Source organism: Colius striatus, chromosome 6 (genome assembly GCF_028858725.1).
Source record: "Colius striatus isolate bColStr4 chromosome 6, bColStr4.1.hap1, whole genome shotgun sequence".
NCBI lineage: Eukaryota > Metazoa > Chordata > Aves > Coliiformes > Coliidae > Colius > Colius striatus.
Window position 1 is genome coordinate 39,608,391 of NC_084764.1, and position 22,863 is coordinate 39,631,253.

General features: G+C 38.2%; 1 protein-coding gene across 1 annotated transcript; it reads right to left on the reverse strand.

Annotated features, from left to right (window-relative positions):
* Positions 1–984: 984 nt before the first annotated feature.
* On the reverse strand, positions 985–22,836 carry SGPP1 (sphingosine-1-phosphate phosphatase 1). The gene is made up of 3 exons (XM_010196758.2): positions 21,906–22,836; positions 9,895–9,984; positions 985–8,093 (listed from the first exon to the last, which is right to left on the reverse strand). The coding sequence occupies exons 1-3, from the start codon at positions 22,521–22,523 to the stop codon at positions 7,542–7,544; spliced, it is 1,260 nt and encodes a 419-aa protein (XP_010195060.2). The 5' UTR covers positions 22,524–22,836; the 3' UTR covers positions 985–7,541.
* Between the last annotated feature and the right edge of the window lie 27 nt (positions 22,837–22,863).

The window sequence follows — 22,863 nt, forward strand, 5'->3', positions numbered from 1 at the left end:
CACCTGTTCTAGTGTGCTCTGAAATGCCGTTCTGACACATTGCTTAACTGTTCAAAGTTCCTCACTAGGCCATTGTACAACTGCAGGAAGAGAGGAACAGTTACTCTGACTAGTATTTTTCTGCACTTCTCCAAGTAGCTTAAGGTTAATATAAATATACAAATAAACTAACACTTTCCATGCTTATATATTGCATACCAGTTAAAGCATCTTGGGACCACGGTAACATAAAATGGACAGTGTTTCAAATTAACAGTATTCAGTTCTTAGTCTATTTTACCAAGGATGTAAATGTAATTTACCAAGCAAATACACTGTCTACAGGTGTTCCATGAACATCTGTAAATATTCCACAGTCTGGGAAGAAAAATACACTCAGTTGGCCAATTTTCAAAGTGGATTTGGGAGGTAAGTTAACAGGAAGGCGATCCAACAGGATAAAAACTCACGTTGTTTCCTATGAGGATTCTGATTTCAAGTAAGGACTGGGCTGTCTCATTAAACCAAACCTGCCACATAGGCAAAAACAGTTATCAGATATCCACTGGAAATCCAAACTTCAATAGTTCCAGAACTTGTGAAACTGTCTCTTCTTCCTCCTCACAACAGGCACTTTTCTAGAAGGCAGCTTTCTTGTCAGAGTAAGAATATGCTTCTATCAACATGCAACGTGTGACAATAGTTATAGAACAATACAGCTTCATTCTTTGTATACAGTTTGATCAATAGCTTATTATTTAGCATATGAAACTCAACAGTTCAGATTATAAGAGAGCAAAGAAAAACCTCCTTTAAGTATTCCTTCATTCTTTTTCATACACTTGTGCACCTAAACCCCACACCTCAAAAGACAATATCATCCTGTAAGTTCTTGCTATATGATAATATGACGGTAAGTTTCCTTGGGATCGGTGTTTTGCAATTGTGGTTGGTGTCCAGTCACATGTCCCTTAGCACTGGAAGGAATAAAGACAACAAAACACATTTGAATCCAACAGTAGTTTATTACCCACTCATTGCAGATGAAGTTAGACACTTCAGTTACCAGTCAATATGAGTTTAAGTATTGACAACTGCAGAAAGTGTACAGTCAGTACAAAATCATTAACCATCATGTAACAAAAAGTTGCAATGTATTAGTTTTTAAACCATCAGCTGTACACTATTATACAGCAACCATTATATGATCTTCAACTAACTCAGGGCTTCCATTTGACAGTACTTTTTAAAATAAAGATCTCTAAGAGGTTGACAGACTTGGGGTTTGAATTGCATCGTTTTCCAAAATACTAATAATATACAGCTTCATCTTACACAGACAAAGCTGTTCCATATTTTATGAGCACTTGCTTTAATCAGGGAATGCAGTAAGAAAAAAGTCTATACATAAAAGCTAAACTCCAATAGTCAATATATTATGTAGATCTCTATGTTGTATTACAGATTTCATATAAATCAAGTATAGGCCAAGTTTTGGCATAATTTTTAAGTGCGTGAAGTTTAATAAAAAATCCCCCTCAGACTTTCTTTGTTTCAGGTGACTAGCTCCTGAACTGACCTCTTTCAGTTATGATACTTCAGACATCTAGAACTGTCTTAGGATCCAGTTTCCACTTCAGGAATACTATCTCTACTACACTTTCATGGGAAATCTTAGTGACTAATTTAGTCAAAGTTTAGTGACTATTAAAACTCTTCAACTTGATAGGAGTTTCAATTACATTTACTGGTCAATATCTTTAAGGTAGTATTCTTCTGTGTATCCTCTACTCTTTGATCCTAGAGGAATAGTTACTAATTCTACACTACAAGCACATATTGCTTTGCTTCATTTTGTTAAATGGACTCTTATCAAAATGCAAATGATTTCTTATGCAGAACAGAGTGCAAAGAAATTTTTCTAATGCATAGTGACATTTGCTTCAATTCCAGCATGTGACACTCACTTTTTAGGGAACACCTAGAGAGCTATATCCTCTCTGCTTCACAATACCACATTTTGTTTCCAAATTAAACTTTGTGTGCCTTTTTTTTTCCTAACAAATATCATTGGAAGAAAAACATTAGTGACTCAACTAATCTATCAACTTGGCAAATCATAGACACCATATTTACAGTTAATCTCAAAATAGGCTTCTATGTTTTTGCTGAAATGAAACAGCCACCTAAGAATAAAGTTCCGGCATGAATTCATCCAAATGAGTTCAAAATAAATTGTATAACCTCAAAGCATTCTACATTAGACCAACAAAAATCCATTAATTAGTTACAGTGAGTTGAGTCACAATACCCCTATAACTTAATTCTTCTGTCATCATTTTATCTACTGACATTATTCTGGGATCTCATCATTCAGCACAATCATGACACAGAGGGGAAAGCATCAATTCAGTATTGCAAATGTACAGCCAGAGCTACTGGGAAACAGCTTCCAAGTTAAACCCTTTGAAAGCCTTGTAAAAACAGGGGTAGGTATGATTTCAGAAAGCACAATCTCTCAGACCTCAAAAGCAGGGATATTACATTCACATCTTACCACTTAAGTCCCTTCACACACACACACCCCAATGCCTGTAAGCATGTCAGAGCGTGGGCATGACCTTCAGGGTTCATTCTCCATGTAACATGGAAGGACCTAGGTACATAGCTCCCAGTAAAGTTCACAGGAGTTAGACAGCAATGCTCCCTCATACCACTAAATTATTAAGTATCTTAAGTGTTGCATGGGAAAAATCACCATTTTGTATTGAGAAAGCAAATACTGAAATAGAAACAACTTTTAGCACAACAGATGTGTTTACTTACAGCATGCAAGGTTTGTTTTTATGTATTTGAGCAGCTCACAGCCACTAACAGCCCTTAAGTATTTACAAGTTCAAAGTTACAATCTTCATCTAAGTAGCAATTGCTTACAAAAAGTTCACGACACTCCCCAGAAATAAGCAAGAAATGGAGTAAAAAATAGTGGTAGTAGTCATAAAAAAATAGTAGCAAAGGAAAACATACTAGCTTTTAAAATCCAGAAAAATTAACACTGTTCTGGTATGAAAAATAAACAAAAAAAAGCACCACATATCACATTCAGAGACATCATTTTAAACTAAATCCATCTTTCTGGTTTTTCAGGAGAAAAGTTGTACCTAAGCTTAACAAGAATTGCAGGTAAATAAACAAAATACAACTCACTTTGTTTTGCCAATTTACCTTATAATAGTTTCTCCCTCTCCTCAATTTGCAAGGTACGTGGTAAGGCAAATGTGATGAGAGACCGAAGAGCTTCATAAAGCAATCACACAGGTCAAAAATGCTCCAACTCTAGTTCATGGTATGGAAAACAAAAGTAGCAGTCTTTATTACAAATATGGAGCTTCTTTCAAAGTAATAGATTGTAAATCTTTCCCAAGATGCAATGCATATGTTAGTTGTGACTAAGGCCTAATTCAGAAAAAATCCTGCTCCCTTGTTTAAGGCAGTTTAAGACTCATTTGAGTCTTTTCAGCCTTTTGGAAAACAGAATTCTGTGCCAAATTGCACTCTATGTGACCATTAGTTTGAGGTTTTATTTCATACAGTAATCAAATAAAACTAATTTAACTCATAATGTTTCATTATGTGTTATTTATATCTGCTTCTCTAAAGTTTTTCTCAGGACTATACAGCCTGGAACTAAGGAACTTCAGTAGCAGTGACATATGAATATGTTTTGCAGTGCTTCATGAAAGGTTGCCAATGTCTTGTCCTTCTGAAAAGACATTAAAATACCTTGTAAAGCTATGTTAAATTTATTAATAATTTGGTACCAGCTGATGCTTATATTAGAAATACTTTTCATGTTCAAATCTAGGAATAGCTTAGGGCAAAGAAAGTGCTTCAGTTTTACCTGCTGTTTTGTTATGCCTGATTTGAATGAATATTACCTTATTATTAAACAAAAAAAATATACTAAAATAAATACTTAGGTTAGATTTTGTCATAGTTTAGCAATGAGCAGCTTTTGCTTAGTAACAGGGGGAGCGGGTTGCAGTGAAGACCCGATAAAGAGTTTCTGGACTCTCCCCCGGCTCCTGGGTTCAGACCCACCTGCAGCCCGGCTGGGCCAATCTGGCACCTCTGCCAGCACTATTTAGGGACATGAATTTGAAGTGCTGGCAGGAGGTGTCAGAGTGATACAAGATGGAGGTGACCACGTGGACCTCACAGTCAAAGAAGGAACAAGGCAGGACTGAGAGCCACCAGCAGCTCCGTGTGAGTGCACCCGGATGGGCGAGGGACTGTGTGGGGAGGCGGCCATGGCACAGGCCGTGCTGGAGCCTGTGGGCCCAGAGCAGCCCCACACGAGAGGCAGAGAGGAGCTGCAGCCTTTGGGATAAATGCATGTGGGAGCAGCCCGTGCAGGGCTGTGTGTGTGTGAGGGACCCCACGGACGTGCAGGGAGGACTGGTGCGGAGCCCACCTGCCCTGAGGAGAGACAAATGGCAGAAGCCATCAGGAACAGACTGACTGAAACTCCCATTCCCTGCCCCTCTGGGCCAGGCAGGCAGGGACGAGATAATAAACACCCGGATCAGGGCTATGAGCTCGGGAAGAGAGAACGAGTGAGGAGAAGGTGGTCTTAAAGGGCTGGTGGGACTCTTCATTGTTGTACCACTCTGTGCTGTTTTATTTTGGTTATGTTTTGGGGTTTTAAGGTTATGGTTTAGTTGGTGTTGCATTAAATTATTTCCTGTTTTCTTCCCTAAGCCGAGTAGCCTGGTCTGTTTTGTCCTGGACCTTAAGCAGCAATTAAGCTCTCCCTGCCCTTTGGCAATCCTCAGGTCTTTGGTACTTGAGGCCAATCATGGTCTTTTGTTCCCTGATGGGCCTAAACCACACAGATTTATCAATTTTTGCATTTCTGTGATTCTTTATTCCATAACAGTATTCATAATGCATGATACTTGGTGCTAAACTGCCCTCTTGAGCCTAACCCCTTAAAGAACATGAAAACTGAATCGTGAAACCTTTTTCACGTAAACTTCAGTGGAGTAGTTGCTGTCTTACAGAGATGGTTCTAAAGGTGCTGTATAAACATCGACATACATTTCCTGTGTACTAGCCTAACACAGACATGACATTTTGAAGTTACCTAATGTAATGTATAAAAATATAAAATACTTATTTATCTACATCTTCTACAGTAGATTTTATTTTCCATTAGTAGTTCAACAGAGCGAGTACAGCTTAGAAAAAACATGACAGCTTTAAGAACGCTATTATGCTGTAAACTTGAAGTTCATAGAAGTCAAATAAGTACCTTAAAAATTAAGTTCTACCCACTTATCTCTTTTGTGCTAGAATTTAAACATTTTTCACTATAAACTGTGAGGCTGGGATATCTAAGGAGAATATGCCCTACATTTCTGAGAAAGTTATCCTATTATTTTCACCAGTTCTCAGAGTAATTTAATATACTTGGAACTCAGGGCTTGAAGCATAAGGCATTTTGTGCACATTCTCCCAGCTATTTATTTAATGGCTTATTTTAGTGTGCAAAGCCAAAACAGTGGAAATCCCACCCCTCAGAACCTTGTAAATAATTTTCCTTGTACTGCACATTAACCATTTAACTGCAAACAAAATTTGAAACATGTAGGAAAAACATAAAATTTGGAAACATGCACTGAAACAAGCTAACCATTTTCAATTAGGTAAGGTCTTTTCCACAGCAGAAGTTATTTAACACACTGACAGTTCTGAATACATCTGCTTGCATACAATCATAGTGCTGCATTCTCAATGCACTGTAGAAATATGCATCAGAAAAGTCAGCTTTTCACAACATGTAATGCCAGAGTACTATCACTTGGACTGCTCTTCAAGAAAGAGACAGAAAGTTAATTTTTAAATTTACATATTAACAGTTTGGAGATGGACTCCAATATAAAAACCCCTCCTACTTCCAAATATGGCTTACTAAAAAAATGTAAGCTTTGTATTCTGTTTAATCACTATACTTCCCAACCAAGTCATGTTTTCCCAGAAAAAGTACAATACAAAACTAAGTAATTCGTGTCTGGTCAGACAGTAAGACAGCTCTTGCTGCAATATGACAGGTTCTGACATGGAAAGAACAAATTAGGCAACATATTAAATACAGACAAAACAAAACACAAAAGAGGCACATGAAATTAAAATTGAAGGGTCATACTCCATCACTAAGAAAAAGATCATGAGAAGCTGAGAAGTGAATAAGAATTGAGTACAATTTTAATACTCACAAACTCACAGCATGGACCATACTGTCATGACTGCTCACCATCTGCCCAACAGAAGGATCAATTTGATCATTACACTGTCTTATAGCTATCTAAATCGGGTAAAAGTTATTACCTTCTTTAAATCTACTATGCTAATGCAGAAAAATACACGTTTTTATTTTTCTAGAGTAAGGATTATATTTTCTAAGCAAGTATCTTAAAACAATGGTCCTTCTAAACTATTCTGAAACAATAAGCAAGGCCCATTTCTTTGCAGAATGGAGTGTTTTTATTGTTTACATGTTTAGTAACTTATTTTAAATATCTGTCCACCGTATAAACATTCTCAAGAAAAAAATATATCCTCTTCCAGTAACTTACAACCCACATTAAAAATACTTACAAAAGGGATTATTGTCCACTTCCAACATTTTGATCTTAAGGACACAAATCTTGGGTCACTTCGTTTATGCAATTTTGATCAGGCTAAACGGAATGTTCTGGTCACTTGAACAATGCCAGTGATGTGGACAATCTACCATTTAAAAATAGCTGCCTAATTATGTAAGATTTTAAACGAAATTAGGCATTTTTTACATCACAGCATATATGGTATTTCTTAATTTAGCAACAGAAAGGCACAGTTATTAAATCATAAAATACAGTACCTGAATAGTATATATACTCTAGTGATATCTATGCCAATCTAGACATTTTATTCTGCAGAGAGGGCTAAAGAAAAAAGCTTCTGTTTGGATTTTTGTCTGGTTGAGTTTTTTGGTTTTTAATAAAAATTCAACCTCATTACAAGTTTTGGTCCATTAGAAATGTCTCTTAGCTGAAACATCTCGAAGTAGGACTTTGGGAAAGAACAGAGAAAAGCAAATTTAGCAGTCTACGGTCCAACAAGTTGAATAAATTATTATGAAATGGCAAACAGATCAGACAGGTTTCTGATTAGCTCTCAGACATATCTGTTACAATGTCAATGTATACAGGTACAGTATGACAGACATTCCAGATACATTCACTGCATCACACACACACACACAGACTTTATAACAGCAATAAATCTAGACATGGCATTTATAGAGTTCAGCACGTCTCATGGACTGATATTTGACTTCTAGCCCCATACCTTACCCAAAGATGTGTAAAGCTCTTTAAATGCTTTGCCTGCTGTGTATTGCTGTTAAAGCAAAGACCCTGCTTAATTCAAGCTCACTGGCCTTCCCTTAGCAAACTAGTGTACCTCTTCAAAAAGCAACTAGCTCTTTTGTCCATATTTAGAGTGATCCAACTGCATCAAGAAAGACCAATAAAATGGAACAGGCAAGGAACAATAAACATGAGGGAGAACCCAACCATTCCATATGTAATATAGCGGTAGGGAAGCTCGACTTCCATGCGCTGTCTCGCTTTCCGCACATCATCATGTGGTATGCGAAAGATTTTACATGCCAGTGGAATGGTGACTTTTTTCATCCCTATTTTTGTTAGCAACAGAACTATGACTCCAATCAACAAGCGCAACATGGCTTTTCCAAGCACAGTCACAGTGAGAGAAGAAAGAGATAAAGGTAAGGTGTTGGGAGGAGGATCTAGCTTTAGACCCATGATGTAGTTCACGTGAGAGCCACAGGCTACTCCAGCACCACAGCCCAGTATCTGTGCCGTGTCTCCTCGTGACGTGCTCCAGGTGTCTAGAGTAAAAGAGAAGATGCCCAGGGCTAAATGGAGACTGATGATAATTAAGGGTGCATATTTGTAAGTTAAGTTGAAGTTATCAATCAGGTCCACAAGCGGATGGAAGACAACCAAGATGAGAATAGCATACAGAAATCCAGCAATAACATCCTGTTGAAGAGAGATAAAGATATGGTTTCAGTGAAATAACTCCTTTTTAAAATAATTTAAGCTACATTAGCATGAAGACCAGTCACATTGCTCTGTTGCTAAAAGACTTGTGGATTCTTATCTTTTCTCATTTACTGTATGAGACAAAATCTTTTTGGTTTTATGTTAAAGGTAAGAAATTAGCTTGCTGCAACAGCTCAACTCATCCTGGATCTAAGTGTCTGGGTGCCAAGACACACCAGGTATTGTCACCAGTGTGCTTAGGGCAGTCCAGGCCCCCTGCATCAAGGCAGCAGAGCTGCTTCAGCTTTCCACCCCAGCTTCAGAATTAACAATATTGCAACAATTGAGAACTGTTTCCAACTATTAAAGGACAGGAAAGGGGAACTTCTGTGGCTTTACACTTACTTTTCAGTTTTGTTATTGTTTTTAAAATTTGTAATTTATCACCTAATTTCAGTTGCTGTTGACTATTCAGTTGCACAGGATTATTTGCAACTTTTGTCACCTTTAGTTGTTGAGTAATTTGTGGAAAGGTTTTTTGAAATCAAAGCACTAAAAACTCAATCACTTTCCTCTATATGCTTTTCAACTTTCCCAGGTGATCCAGGAGATGAGACTTTAATCAGTGGTATTTCTATTGTTGTCTCCAATGAATCATTTTTATTCACTTCCACTAATTGAATGCATGATAAAAGCTCTAATATGATTGACTGAAAGTCAGACTTGCTCATTTCAGAACTAGCCACAACAACTTTCTGCCATATTTGCCACTCTACCTGCCCAAAACTTCAGCACCAGGGTTAATTTATACTACAGGCAACACATGATTAATTGGATTAACTCAATCACTATAGAGGATTCAGATATGGAATAGTTGAACAACTTAGTCTATGTGATGCATCAGTATCTGTTGCGTGACTTTGTTCTCAAATGTTGTCTGTCAGCTGACATCGTTAGATGAAATATCAGTTCATCCCATTGTCCTTCAGGGAAGTGGTTCTCATTTAGGAAGCCTCTTAATCACTAATGCAAGTATGTCATTAAATTTTTCTGAGACTACTTAATTTTAAATGCCTCTTTTACCTTGTGGTCTCTACTGGCTCTGTTACTCAGTATCAGGCTTACTGTTTGCTCTCTGTTTGCTTCTCTCCTAGCAAGTGATCCTCAAAAACCATTTTAACGTGATAGCTGCAGACCATCTGTATTTGTGATCTAAAATTCTGTTTATTATTTTGTCATGTTCTTGTTTTCCTACTTCTACATTGCATGCATTTATATTTCAGATCAATTTTAATTCTAATCCTTCTTAATAAATAAGTCTGTTTTTCAAAGGTGGCAACTTTGTTATTTGGTCCTTTAGAAACTTTGGTAAGTGAAACCCTAGCATTTAGCATGGCACTCAAGTACACACACTTTTGAATCTGAGTGGACATGAACAGCCATTCTCTCATCTTGCAAAGTTATTTTTACTCAGTAGATAAAAGTTTGGTCTATACTTTAGTACAGTCATCAATTTCTGCACTAAAACTGCTATTAAACATCAGCTAAGTTTCAATTGTGGATTGAGTTTATGAAAGTATAAATTAACAGAAGTTTGACATGTACTTCTAGCTATTGTATCAATTTATCTGATGAAGAAATGTAAGTATTCTGTTCCTAAATGGTACACAAAGACATTCTAAATATATATATATATACACACACACACATAATTACTGCACTGTAAAAACTTAATTATAACAAGTTTATGAAATCAGAACAATAGAAAAATAAAAGTTTAGTAGCATTATTTTCTTACCAAAATTGAATGCATTCCCATATAAATCCGACTACAGCAAACCAAAGAACACCAGCAGAATGCAAGAATCAGTCCAAACATAAGGGGATACTGGTAAGGAAAAAAATTGAGAGACTGTATTAGAATTTGGGGAAATTCCAAGTAATGCACCTTATGCTTACCTTACTTCCAATTAATGCAACCCTTTTCCTTGACCTAGCCTATCCAAGCCTATTGAGACAAACTCAAGTAAGTCAAAACATTAAGTCAAACTTCTTCCACTTGTTCCTTGTCCTCTTCCTATGCAGACAGGATATATATGAATTTCAGAGCATTGGTCATATTTTTTTTTTCAGAACAAGCACTAAGAGGTTAATAGATCTTTGTAGCAGTTAGTTTTGCCACATTAGGATATCTTAAATTGGCAATATGAGCAAGCAAGCCTTAGGTTATAAACTGTGGAATAGTTTTACACTGGATGAAGCAGCTATGTAATATACCAGCATTGTTAGTTATCCAGACAGAATCTAGTAGCTTTGCCTTTCTCCTGAAAAGGAAGAACTTGTAATAATTTACAAATACATTTAACTCCTTACACAGCGTTTTAGAGTTTCTGCAATTCTTGACTCAACCTCTGAGTAACAGTACAAAATCCTCAGAACAGTAATTTGTCTTCTACAAACCCCTATAAATTTCTTCTCACAATCCACATTCATCAAATAAAAATCCACCAAATAATTATTTTAAATTATTTCTAATAGAATAATTGTTTATTAATAAAGCCTGTTTACCACGAACAAAATATTTTGTTTCAATAAACACATATCAGCATGTGTAGAAACTTCATCTTTTAACTCTCTTAGTTTTTGTGTAACATTATCCTAATTCACATCTCACATTACAGTCAGAAATTATTTCCCCATTACCACACTGCAAAATGTTGTACAATACAGGATACAGCTTCTTTTTTTTTTTTTTCAGTATTAAAAATAATTTAGTGCTATAAAAGAAGCAATCACAAGACAAAATGGCAAGTTTCCAAAACTGCTTGACTTCCTACATGAAAGCAATGATAAACATTTTCAATATAAACAGGCAGTCTATGTGTAATCAAATCTTAGAATAAAAACTAAGAATTACAGGCAGTTTTCTTTCTGTCCTTTCCTTGCTTCTTTTGCAGGTAATCCAAAGGGCAACAAATCAGAGAAAGTATCTTTAATCTTGAGAAAGTTGTATGTCCACTTAACAGCTTAACAAGCTTCTAAAGCAGTAAAGGTTTGAGAAATTGTCAATCTTCTACATTATTCTTACATTCTTCAAATTCTCAGCTCCAGGACCATGTTAGCCTGACAAACCTAACAATATTATCTGAAACTAACAGAAAATTGGGAAGCTTACATTTCACATCTGAAACGGACTTCACATAGAAATCACTTCTAAATGCCGAATTTACAGCTATGTTACATCCAGTTTAAACTCTAATTCCTGTAGCAACATTTGTCTTGTTTCTACTACATTCATCTACAAACTGTACCTAAACAAAATTATGTCCTTACTGATTTAATTCTAGCGGAAATGATGAAGGAACAAATTCAGTTTCCCACCTTCCATAATTATGCTACTAATGGACAATACAGCAGTAACTACATTGCACTTAAGACACGACTGCAGATGTTATCAAATGCTGACATGGTTAGAGCAGCCACAAAAGCAATCCTTGTCCCTCACACTGTACCATCAGAACACATCTCAACTGTAGCCCTACCACTCACCCTCTCATTCTGGCTTTACGATTATTGCCATGGATCACAGGGTAGAAGTAACATTGCCTCCACCAGGATGACAGCCAAGCCACACAACTTCTGTGCCAGGTGCTGCTCCACTCTCCCCCTCAGAGGGCTGCCAATGCATAAATACTGTACATACAGAGACACGCATACCCTGTATTCTCCAACATAAAAAAGAGCTTCTAGAATTCCTGTACATGCTCTGCAAGATGAAAGCCTGAGAAGACAAATGTGTTGTTTGTCAGAGACTAGCAAGAGTAGAATTACTATCTCCAGAAGCAATGCCAAGCTCTTGACCAAAAAAATTTAACAGCCATGTGATTCGTTAGCGACGGAGCTTGTGTGTGTTCACACACATGTCAAAAGTTACAAACTGTTTTACCTATCAGTGATACCGTATGGCCATTCTTGCTTCCTGGCACATATCTTTTGTGCAACTGGAGGCAAGGCTTTAATAAGTAAAAGACTCCCTGAATTTCTAACATACGTGACTGAAACAGAAGCTGAAGCTTTAGCAGAAGAACAATGAAGTGACAGGCTCAGCAGGCTTTAGAAGTTAACAATACTTTCGGATTGTGGAGGAGATGATGTTACAACAGATAAAGAGCAAGACCCTAAGGAGTATGAAGGACAAAATATATATGCAAGGACTCTTGTTTTGGGAGTCCTGAGCAGATTGTTGCAAATAGCAGAAAGAGTAGGATAAATTCTGGAAAAGAAACACGTGCTCCTAGTTAGCAACTCTCAAGGAAGGAAGAAGGAAATTGTGTCACAAACTCCAACTCTGAAGATGACTTTGAAAATAATATTTGGCTCTGTCATATCTCACTCTAATTCTGTTTTTAATAGTATTGAGAACAGATATCCATTAAAATATCTGAATGCACTGACTAGTTTAGTTTCTCTGTAGAAAAGCATCTGTATCCAAGAGCTCGAACACTTCCTTATTGTGTCCCTGACAAGTCAATATATGAATCAGGGTTAAAAATGTAATGAATGAAGAATTTTTAAGTTAAATGCAGGCAAATTATTCTTACAGAAATAACTTCAGTATAAGCTGACTACAAATGTGTCTACAATATCAGGCACATGCTGGTTTATGGTATTTTTAATGCATGATTATAACCACTCAGTCTCTTTCCACCCAGGAAAGTTTATTCACTACAGTACACATATAGCGGGCTGAATATAGTACAGCTAACAGACTGAAACAATTATTCTAACTTTCTCTGGAATAATATTCCACAATACAACAGTTGAGTAGCTCCCACAGCAAGCATTCTCCTCTACACTCCCACCTTTATGCAACCAGTCCTATTGTACAAGTGTCAGTTTATCTAAAATGACAGTTACTTTATTGACTGCTAAAGATGTCTTGACATTTGAAACCTCCTTATGTCTAAGGTATAGGAATAAAAGTTGACTTAAAGAAGGTTTTAATCTTCATCTTCCCATGTTATATCTGTACCTCCTTGCATGGCCTACATAACCAAGCTGATTTTCTTCCCACAACCCCAGTATCCACCTGAGGAGCATCATAAAGCTATATGTACCCTTTGGGGCTCAGTAGTTCACTGATCTCCTTAGATCACAAGCAGGAATTGAACCAAAGAACTCCCTTACTTCAACACAAATGAAGCACACTATTCTGCCTCCTCTTCGGCCCACTTTCACTCCTACTTTTTAAAAGCAGTCACTGAGTTCAAAAACTTCTGGAACACCAAACTGGCACCATCTGCTTAAAATCTGCTTTGAGATAAGGCAACCATGTATTTTGTCCTCACGTGTATGGATAACTGTACAAGGTGACTAAAGGAGAATATTAACACTACTACATACATTGTAGTTCAGCAAGACTGATCAGCAGCATGTCAAGTTATAATACCTACAGGGGACATCACCTTGACTCTTACAAAAAAGGTGATGCAACAAATTTATTTCTAAAATATTGTCTGCGAATAAGGCAATCATGAGGTCCTAGCAGCACTAAATGTGGCTTCATCTAGAAAATGATTGCCTGTATTTTGTGAGTATACATTGGTTATAAAGTGGCTGCAAGTATCTGTAACCTCACACTGCCTATGCATACAAAATCCTCCCATGTATCAAAACATCATCTAATACTATAGATCCTTAACACTATTAATATTTTTATCAGTCCTGTTTTACAATAAATAAAAGATTTCACAAAGCTTCTCTCCCACTTGCAAATGAATCTTCAGATAAAAAACCCAACCCAACAGCTTTTACTAGTCTTTCTACTTAAAATACACATATTTTATGCAAAAATATATGTTAAAACTTAACTTTAAACTATTCCCAAGCATTCATAGAAGAAAGCCATAAGCACCCATTTTTTTGAGGTTTGAGTATCTTATTTTGGAAAACACCACATTTGTAAATTTGGAAATGTATAGTTATCATTTACCTTTGAGTTACAAACTTTTATATCTCTTCCACATATCTGTATACAGACATACTGACAGTCTCTACTGAAATGAAAGATACTAGAGCAAGACTGCTGAATTCCAGCAATGTTAGTCCCACAGTTCCTCGCACGCCAAATCAGACCTAGAGGCACAAATATCAGAAGTTCACTCCTACCCTCATCTCCAACTCATCACTCTTCTTAGTTATTTAGGGATCAGAAGGCAGGCTGGCATCTTATATCCTTTCAGATGAGGGTTTGAAAGATTGTCAGAGATCACAGCTGGCACAGGTAGACAAAAACAGGCTTTGTTCTCTCAGCTTGTTCTTTCTGATAACAGAATTGACATCTTCATTGTTGACCAAAGTCACTCAGATATTCAGGAAAAGCCCATTTTAGACACAAACATCTCAAACCTGTTTTCAAAACAACCAAAGCAAACCCTGCCACCATGCCCTCAATTCAGACTATCCTATTACATATCCTCAAAAAATCATTATACCTCCACAGCTACCGTGTCACCTCAACAATTTCAAATGCAAGGAATATTCATTAACCTGCATACTGCTGGGTTTTTTGCTAAACTAAAAACCATCAATTTGTAGTTATAAAATCTTAACCTTCTACAAAAGTAAAGACGCTTACATAGTACTCAACTTGAAACTCAAATGTTGACTCAAAACCAAGATTAACATGGCATTTTTCTCCTTGAGAAAAGTATCCCACATTCCACATGAGATCAAATCACTGATATCCAGCTTGCACAAATATTTTTTCAAAGGTCAGAAGAAAACTTTGATAATATACGTAAGCATATAGTACAAAAACAGTATTAGAAGGTGAAGTTGAGGCAGATGGGACTGACAGAAAAGGAGAAACCAGAGATATAGACAAATGCAGCATATAGATTAAAAAGATGCTTTTGTTGTCATTTTGGCTTTTAAATGTTTGAATGGATATGCTTCTTTGAAAGCATCACACACATTAAGAAGAGTCTCACTCTTCATGTATATGACCAAGGGATAGAACATTAGGTATGTTATTTTAAAAAAAGAAAAAAAGAGAAAAAAGAGATTTGATTTCTGAAATTCATATATGAAGTTAAAGGAAAAGCTAGGAATAAAGCTGACTCAGTAGATAACTCATCTCCTCTCAGACCTGAATTTCAATACCATATCCAGAATCACGTTTTATTAAAAGAAAATGAATTGGTCATATTTGGAAGATAGCAGCGAAACTACTCCAAGTATTTGAGAATTTTATGTCTTGTGTTTTCAATTGGAAATTCCCATTGTATTCAACTATATCCTCCAAAACAGGCTTGCAAGCTTCTGACTGGATCACACAGAAAACTTTTCCCCCTCAAGTGCCTATCCTCCTCCCTCCTCTAATCTGACTTTTTGCCAAGAGTCTTGATAACATAACCATTGTTTAAAAATGCTCATAAGGAAACAATCTGTCCCAAAAGCTTTGACCTAGGTCACAAAATTCCTTCTTTCATAATAGAACATTCTTATAACATACTCTAGATACTCATTTCTTTACTCTTAAAAGTACATTCTACACCAGAAAAGTTTATGCATCCACAAAGCATTCTAAACTAATTTTCAGTGTTCTACAGTACTACTCAATGACATTTTTTAATCATACAACAACTCAGAAGTCCAGCTTGAGTTTGAGACACTTATTTTGGGCCAGAGCTCACTGAAGAATCCAAGTAATGCTTGCAGCATCACACTTTTAGTAAGACATTTGGGTTCTGTATTGGTAATGTCATATGAAAAGCTACACGTGATGTTTAACAGGAATTACTCTGAGACCCTAGTTGGCCTGATGAACAAAAAAACCCACAGCATATAAAATATTTTGTGGAAGGAGCAGAAAAAGAAGAAAGGGATGGCTGAAAAATGAAAGAGCACTTGTCATTTTAGGAAAAATAAACAACCAAAAAATTGTCTTTTCAGAAGAAGCCAAGTGGTAAATAACACTGTTCAAGCTGCATTTATCAATTATTTCCTCCTTTCTTCCACTGACCAAGCTCAACACAAAAAAGCCTAAAAAACTGAGAATGCTACACATCACTGTAAGAACCTTTTCTTTAAACTCCAAGGGAAGGCTTTCATGTGAGCCCTGCAGAGAGTTAAAAGGTTTCGTTTTCTGCTGTACATTATCTGAAAAGAAATTAAGGAGTTACAATAAGACTTAGAGCCTGTTACTTCTTTCCCTTGCAGTCATCACAAAAAATAAAACTCCTTGAACACAGTCAGCAAGAATCACTCGGCTCACTCGGCTTATGCCCTCAACACCTAAAAAAGAGGGTTTTTTTCCAAACTGAAGTTCTCAGTTTCCCAACATACCCTATTTGAAAGTATGAGGAATGCTTTACATATGTACAATCCAGTAAGAAAAACAAAGCTTGGGAAGTAAAATATTTCCTTTGAATTGTTTCTTCATCAAAAACTGCATCCAACCTTACGGCATTAGTTTTTACATATTCCCCCCACGATCCTTTACATTAAAGACTTGCTTATGCAAAACTAAAAATATATCTAATACCAATCAACAGTTTAATAGGACTGGCTGCTACAGACCTCTGGCAGAGGTTCCTCAGTGAGATTTTTAATGACAGGTTATACGCTTTTCAAACTTTTAAGAGCACCTGAATCAAACAGGCCACACAACTTTCCCAAGCTTCCTTTACAAATAAACTACAGACATTAATATGGTCCACTAAAGACAACCTTACAACTCAAATACACAAGTCAAGGTCAGTGCCGACCCTCTTTATTACCACGTCTCTCCAGAGCTCTTTGATCACCCCTTCAGCTATATGTCTCATGTCAGAAGAGTTTTTGATTAATTATTTATTCTACAAAACACATCTAAAAAAAACCCAATTAGGCACGCACACATCTGCCTCTCTGCCTAAAGTCTCTTAGTATTCCATATAAAATCCATTTTGGTTTCTGAGAGATGAGGTATCTCTTTCTGAAAGCAGTCTCTACACGCTCCTACACACAGACTTCATACATATGAGATGGCCTCCTATGTGTAGTCTTCATTGTCATCAGCCTTACTGATAATTCAAGCCTTTCAACAAAGACAGACACTTAAAACTAGGATTTGCCTACTTTCTGTAAAATTTTAACTAGGGCACTATTTGTCAAACCCTGATAACCAGTTACACCCCATTCTCTGTGAAGATCTGAGAGAAGATTTGAATTGAAAGAACAAGTAGATATTTCTAGAGATAGTATTTAGCAGTGGTCAGTGGGAATCACAAGATGATGCACATCTCTCCAAAATCCCAATACAGATCCTGTCAAAGCCATTACATTGGTTTAAATTCACCAGCTTTGGTTGCTGAAAGTAATGGTGCGGATGAAAGATTTCTGGAAGGGTGTTTGACACAGTACCACATGATATTCTTACACAATCAGTTCTATGGAGAATCAGTAGAGCATTAAGTGAATGAGAACTGAAAAACACTTTTAGGTGTGTCAGTCAAAGAAAGCATTACAGACTCAATACACTCTACAGCAGGTTTAGCAGTAATGCTTATTAGGGTCTCCATTATCACCAGTGAAGTGAAAAGACAGTCACTGACAGTAGGATTTGCATATAAAACACAGGCAGGAAAATACATAGGGAGGACAAAGCTGCCACATTTGGTGACCTAAACTGCTCCTGAATACAAGCTCACTAAAACAATGCTGGTTAATGTAGTTAGAAGCCAGCTACTCATCAGTCAAGGCTGTGGACTCCTGCTGAATATGAACTTAACAAAGTTTAATGGCCTACAGTGAGAGTCAGCAGTTCCTGACTCAGCTTGTTACTGCAGAGCTCAGGAAGGCATGCAAAGCCATCACTTCCTAATCCAGACAGCTACTGCTGGAGGCAGGCTGCATTCTGGAGCAACTCAGGGAGAAAAGTGTAATTTCTGTCTCCCTGACCAATTTTATTCCCCTCTTTTCTTCAAAATAAGACAGCAAGGTATGACACACTCAGGTACCATCCTAACTTAAGCATCATTTCTAATAAAATGTGTTGATATCTATTTGAAATCAGCAGTTAAAAGTAATCAAATAACATATAAAGACAACCTTTTCCTGTAATCTTAGCCTTAGGCTTTTGGAGATTTTGTAGATAATTAGCAGTTCACACTATCTCTTCCTCCCTGATCAGAACACAACATAATCCAGCCTGGCTCAAACTGTCAATATTTCAAAGCAAGTAGGTTTCCTGCAATGTGATGAAAGTATCCTTTTTGTTACATCACATTAATATAATCTCACCGTCTTTCAAATATTTGTGTTCCTCTTTCAAAGTACCAGAGCTTCAAAGATGGAGAGAAGAATATCAACATCTCCAACACTCCTAAACTCTCACAAGGCTTTGACATGAGCTTTGTATTTCAAGGTTATTGAAGCATCTTTGAAACAAGTGGTTTTCCCTGCTGAGATTTAACAATATTAAATAAATAATGAAATAAAGATTACATAAGGGGCATTGAAAGTTTCGAGCAAGTTCTCATAGTGCAAGGAAACACTGAAAAATTCTATTCCACAATGGACAGAAATGTTACATGTTAAAATAATTTTCATAATAGCTAAGAAGTTGGTTGCATTGAATATTCCACATGTCCAAAGTCTCTAATTGGAAAAAATTGTTACAAACATCTTTCAGATACATGAATTCTGAAAATATTTTATTTGAACAACTGCATTTATAAGCAAATATTTTTGTTTTACAATGTATAGTCAAAAATCCTTTTGAATACTATATGAAAGGGAAATAATTGGAACAGATCTACTGACAGGCATTGAAAACTAGCGACACAAACTTAATTTAACAAGTTAAAAGAAAATCTACTGAAATGGAAAAAAAATGCTTTTGAAATGGACAATTTGGGCCATAGCTAGAAAAATAACAGTGGATTTGCTCTGTTCTCTGCGTTGTCCAAGAGAAAGGGAAAGACTCATAGATTGTCTTTGATATAAAGTAACTAGTACACCATACTAGAGAGTCACAGTCCAACAAAAGCAAACTCCAAATCAGTGATACATGAAAGTCATAGAATCATAGAATGCTAGGGGTTGGAAGGGACCTTTAGAGATCATCTAGTCCAACTCCCCTGCAGAAGCAGGTTCACCTAGATCAGCTCGCACAGGAACATGCCCAGGCAGGTCTTGAAGACCTCCAAGGAAGGAGCCTCCACAACCCCTCTGGGCAGCCTGTGTCAGGGCTCCCTCACCCTCGCAGAGAAATAGTTTTTTCTTATGTTTAAGTGGAACTTTTTGTGTTCCAGCTTCAGCCCATAATCCCTTGTCCTGTTACTATCTACTATAGAAAAAAGGGATGTCCTAACCTCCTGACACCCACCCTTTAGATATTTATAAATGTTAATAAGATCACGACTCAATCTCCAATTCTCCAGTTACCACTGTATATTGTTCAATTCAAAATCCACCTGTTCCTGTGTGACCTACTCTAGGTGGTCCTTCTGTGGCAGGGGGGGGTTGGATTAGATGATCTTTCAAGGTCCCTTCCAACCCTTATGATTCTGTGATTCACACTCAATCTTGCTCTGTTTTTTCTAAACAGACAGTCCTAGGATGTGGACTCATCATGACCAGGATCTGTGTAATACTTGCCTATACTGAACATGTAGAAAGACTTTACCCCAACATTTGCCAACCAGTTTAAATCTAACTATCTGTATCTACTGATTTTTGTTATACATATTTATCAGAGATATTGCAAACGCCTTTATCATTAACAGCTTTTCAAGAAGTCCCAAGGTAATCTTTTCTAACCCCATTTATTTCCAGAGAAGCATGACAAAGTTGTCATATAGATTCTACTCCCTTTCAATGTTATGGAGAATAGCAGAAGCATTAGATGAAAGCTTAACTCTCTTTAGAGGTGACTCAAAAGGTACTCAACATACCACAGCTTAACTTTTTATTAGTATTCAGGAATCATTTTAAAAACATAAGGAGTATTTTTTTTTAAATTAAGATTCTGAAGTGGTAGAAGTTGGTTTCCATTTCATAGGAAAAAGGAATTAAGACGCAACACTTTGCTTCCTCATTTCTTAAGCACAGTTATAAGTGAGTAATAGGAAGGCTGTTTATGATTTCTTAATATACACTCATTATAAATATGTTTAGTCAATTAGCACAGACTGCACTTGCAGGGTTGGCAAACTGAAGATCGAACCTGGATCACCAGCAAAAATACTATTTCACACACTGTCAAGTTGGCTCTATAAAAGCAATTAGGCCAGGTTCTCCTTTGTACACATGACATTAGTCAATGAAAAGCTAATTGACTGATACTACCAAATAATATTTCTTACATGCAAAGATACAGTAAACCAGTTCACTCTTTCAAACTGACATCAGCCTTATACATCTAACAAACAATAAATATTCACATTTTAGTCAGTGATTTGAAGAAAACAAACAACTTTATGATCAAGCATCTCAGTGACAGAACGCCAAATATTTATTTCCAACACCCACAAAGTGTGACGTTATCTGATGCCTGCTCAACTCTTAACAGAGCAATACTGAACATTTTTCTACCAAAGCATATGAATCCCTAACAGTCGTCTTTTGGGCACAATTTCTCACAGACATAGATACAGAAACTTTGTTTAAAGAGAGGTCAAATGCAATCTCTGTCCTTCAACTATCTCTTTCCTTTCAGGCACACATTCTGTATGCTGAGATTGAGCCACAGTGTTATACTGTGACAGCAGACAACTAGCGATTGTTAAGTCACTGGGAAGACAAGAGTTCGGCCTCTGCATAAATCTTAAGAGAGTTCTCTCTACTAAGATCACACACATTTGGCTTTTACATAGTAAGGTATTACAATAAGAATTTGGAAACAGTAACAACTTAAGAACAGACTTATTGCACAACTTCTTAAACAGTACATGCACAACCCTGAAAAACAACACTTGTTGCCTGGGAAAGCTTTCTCCCTTATTTACTACTGAAATTGGTGCAGTGATTTAGAGAGCTGAAAACATGTGCTTTCTTTGGACTTCTCACTGCTGCCCATATTGCTAATAGCAAGTGCCTAAGCACATGCCACAGCCTGTGTAAACCAGAAGATCGCCAGCATTATTTTAACTTGTTCAATTGACTCAAAGTGCAACAGGCAGACCTTAAGACTTTGCTGTATTAAGGAGCTGAAAAGATCCGAGATTATCAAGTTGCTGCTGTTAGCACATGAATAGTTGTAAAATCATCTAAAAGTTTATATACTCCTCAAAGCAGAAATAATCATTTACAGTTTATGGGTAATGAAACTAAAAGACAGCATTAAAGAAAAGGCTAAAGCTACAGACTGACTCAAGCAACAAAGTGATTCAAAGCAAAAAGGGATCAACAAAAAGCCCTTTAGTTCCTGGCTCTCCACCAAATTCTCAGTAGAACAAAACGCCTGTAAAAATATCAGACTTTTGTTCAAACTTTGTGCAAAGCACTCGCCCTAGAAGAAGTTGAAAAAAATCTCACAAGAACAAAATGCAGATTATTAACGCAGACTTTTAACGCATACTGAACTAAGCATTCACAAGTCAGCAAAACTTCCATCCAGAAGAAAAAATTGTTACCCGAGCACTTGCTTGGATCATAGAAAAAAATTAAAAGTGTGGGGGGGAAGAGGGCAAGGAAAGAAAGCATACATTTAAATACTTTCCCAAACAAACTCAATCACCTTCCCTTTCCATACGAGTCTGCCACATCCTTGTGCCCCGGCGCTGGAAAATACATGGTGAAGGACAAGGAAACAAGCATTACCTGCCAGCGGCCGTAGCTGAGCAGCAGGAGCGCCAAGGGGATGGCGGTGCCCGACATGGCGTGGGTGGAGGGCATGCTGTACTCGGAGTTGTAGAAGACTTCCAGCTTCACCACGGGCGGGGAGGCAGGCCGCGGCCAGCGGATGACATCCTTGGTGCACTGCCCCAGGTACATCACCCACACCCAGATGATGATAAGCCTCCGGCCCAGCCAGGCGTCCAAGTTCCAGATGCAGAAGGGAAAGAAGAGGATATAGAAAAGCTCGTTGCCCAGCTCCGTGCCCAGGCTGAACAGATAGTAGAGGAAGCAGCTGCGGGTAGAAAACTCCTGGCTGCCGTCCTCCTCCGTGAGAGAGTTGCGGCGCGGCCTCCTCCTCCACCGCTGCGCGAGGCTCGTCCCGCGGGGCACGGTCCCGTTCCCGGTGAGATGCCCCTGCCCTCCCGCCCGCTCCGCGGACTGGGGGCCGCCGTTAACCACCGGCCCCCGGCCTCCGGCTCGCTGCTCCGCGTCCGTCCATCCCGAAGGCCCCTCCACCCCGCAGAGCCGCTGGAAGGCTGCCACTTTCCGCGGGTCCTGCAGGTGGGCGGCCAGCCGAGCCAGGCGCCGGCAGAGAGCCATAGCGGGAGGACAAGTCTGCCCGCGAGGGGCGGGCTGAGGGCGGCGAGGAGCCGGCGGGCGGGGAGCTGAGGGGGGCTTCGATGGGGCAGCGGAGAGGACGGGAGCTCCCGCGCGCGCCGCGGGGAGGGGAACTGCTCCCTGGCCAGAAATTCCCCAGAGGGTGAAGCGTTGCAGAGCAACGGATATGGTGCAGATGCTCCCGGCTCGCGCCGCGGCTCGGCTGGGTTCGATTCGGTTCGGCCCGCCGCGCGGCTCCGACCTCCGCTCCCGCTCAGCCCAGCGCCCGCTCTCTCGCTCCCTCCCTCAGGCGCGCGCGCGCCCCTGCCGCCGCCCCGCGCCG

Coding starts and splice junctions, on each gene's coding strand:
- SGPP1 (XM_010196758.2), bottom strand. CDS start 22,523: ATGGCTCTCTGCCGGCGCCTGGCTCGGCTGGCCGCCCACCTGCAGGAC. Junction 9,985..21,905: donor TCAGCTACGGCCGCTGGCAG/GTAATGCTTGTT, acceptor TTTCCTTACCAG/TATCCCCTTATGTTTGGACT. Junction 8,094..9,894: donor TGGGAATGCATTCAATTTTG/GTAAGAAAATAA, acceptor TCTCTTCAACAG/GATGTTATTGCTGGATTTCT.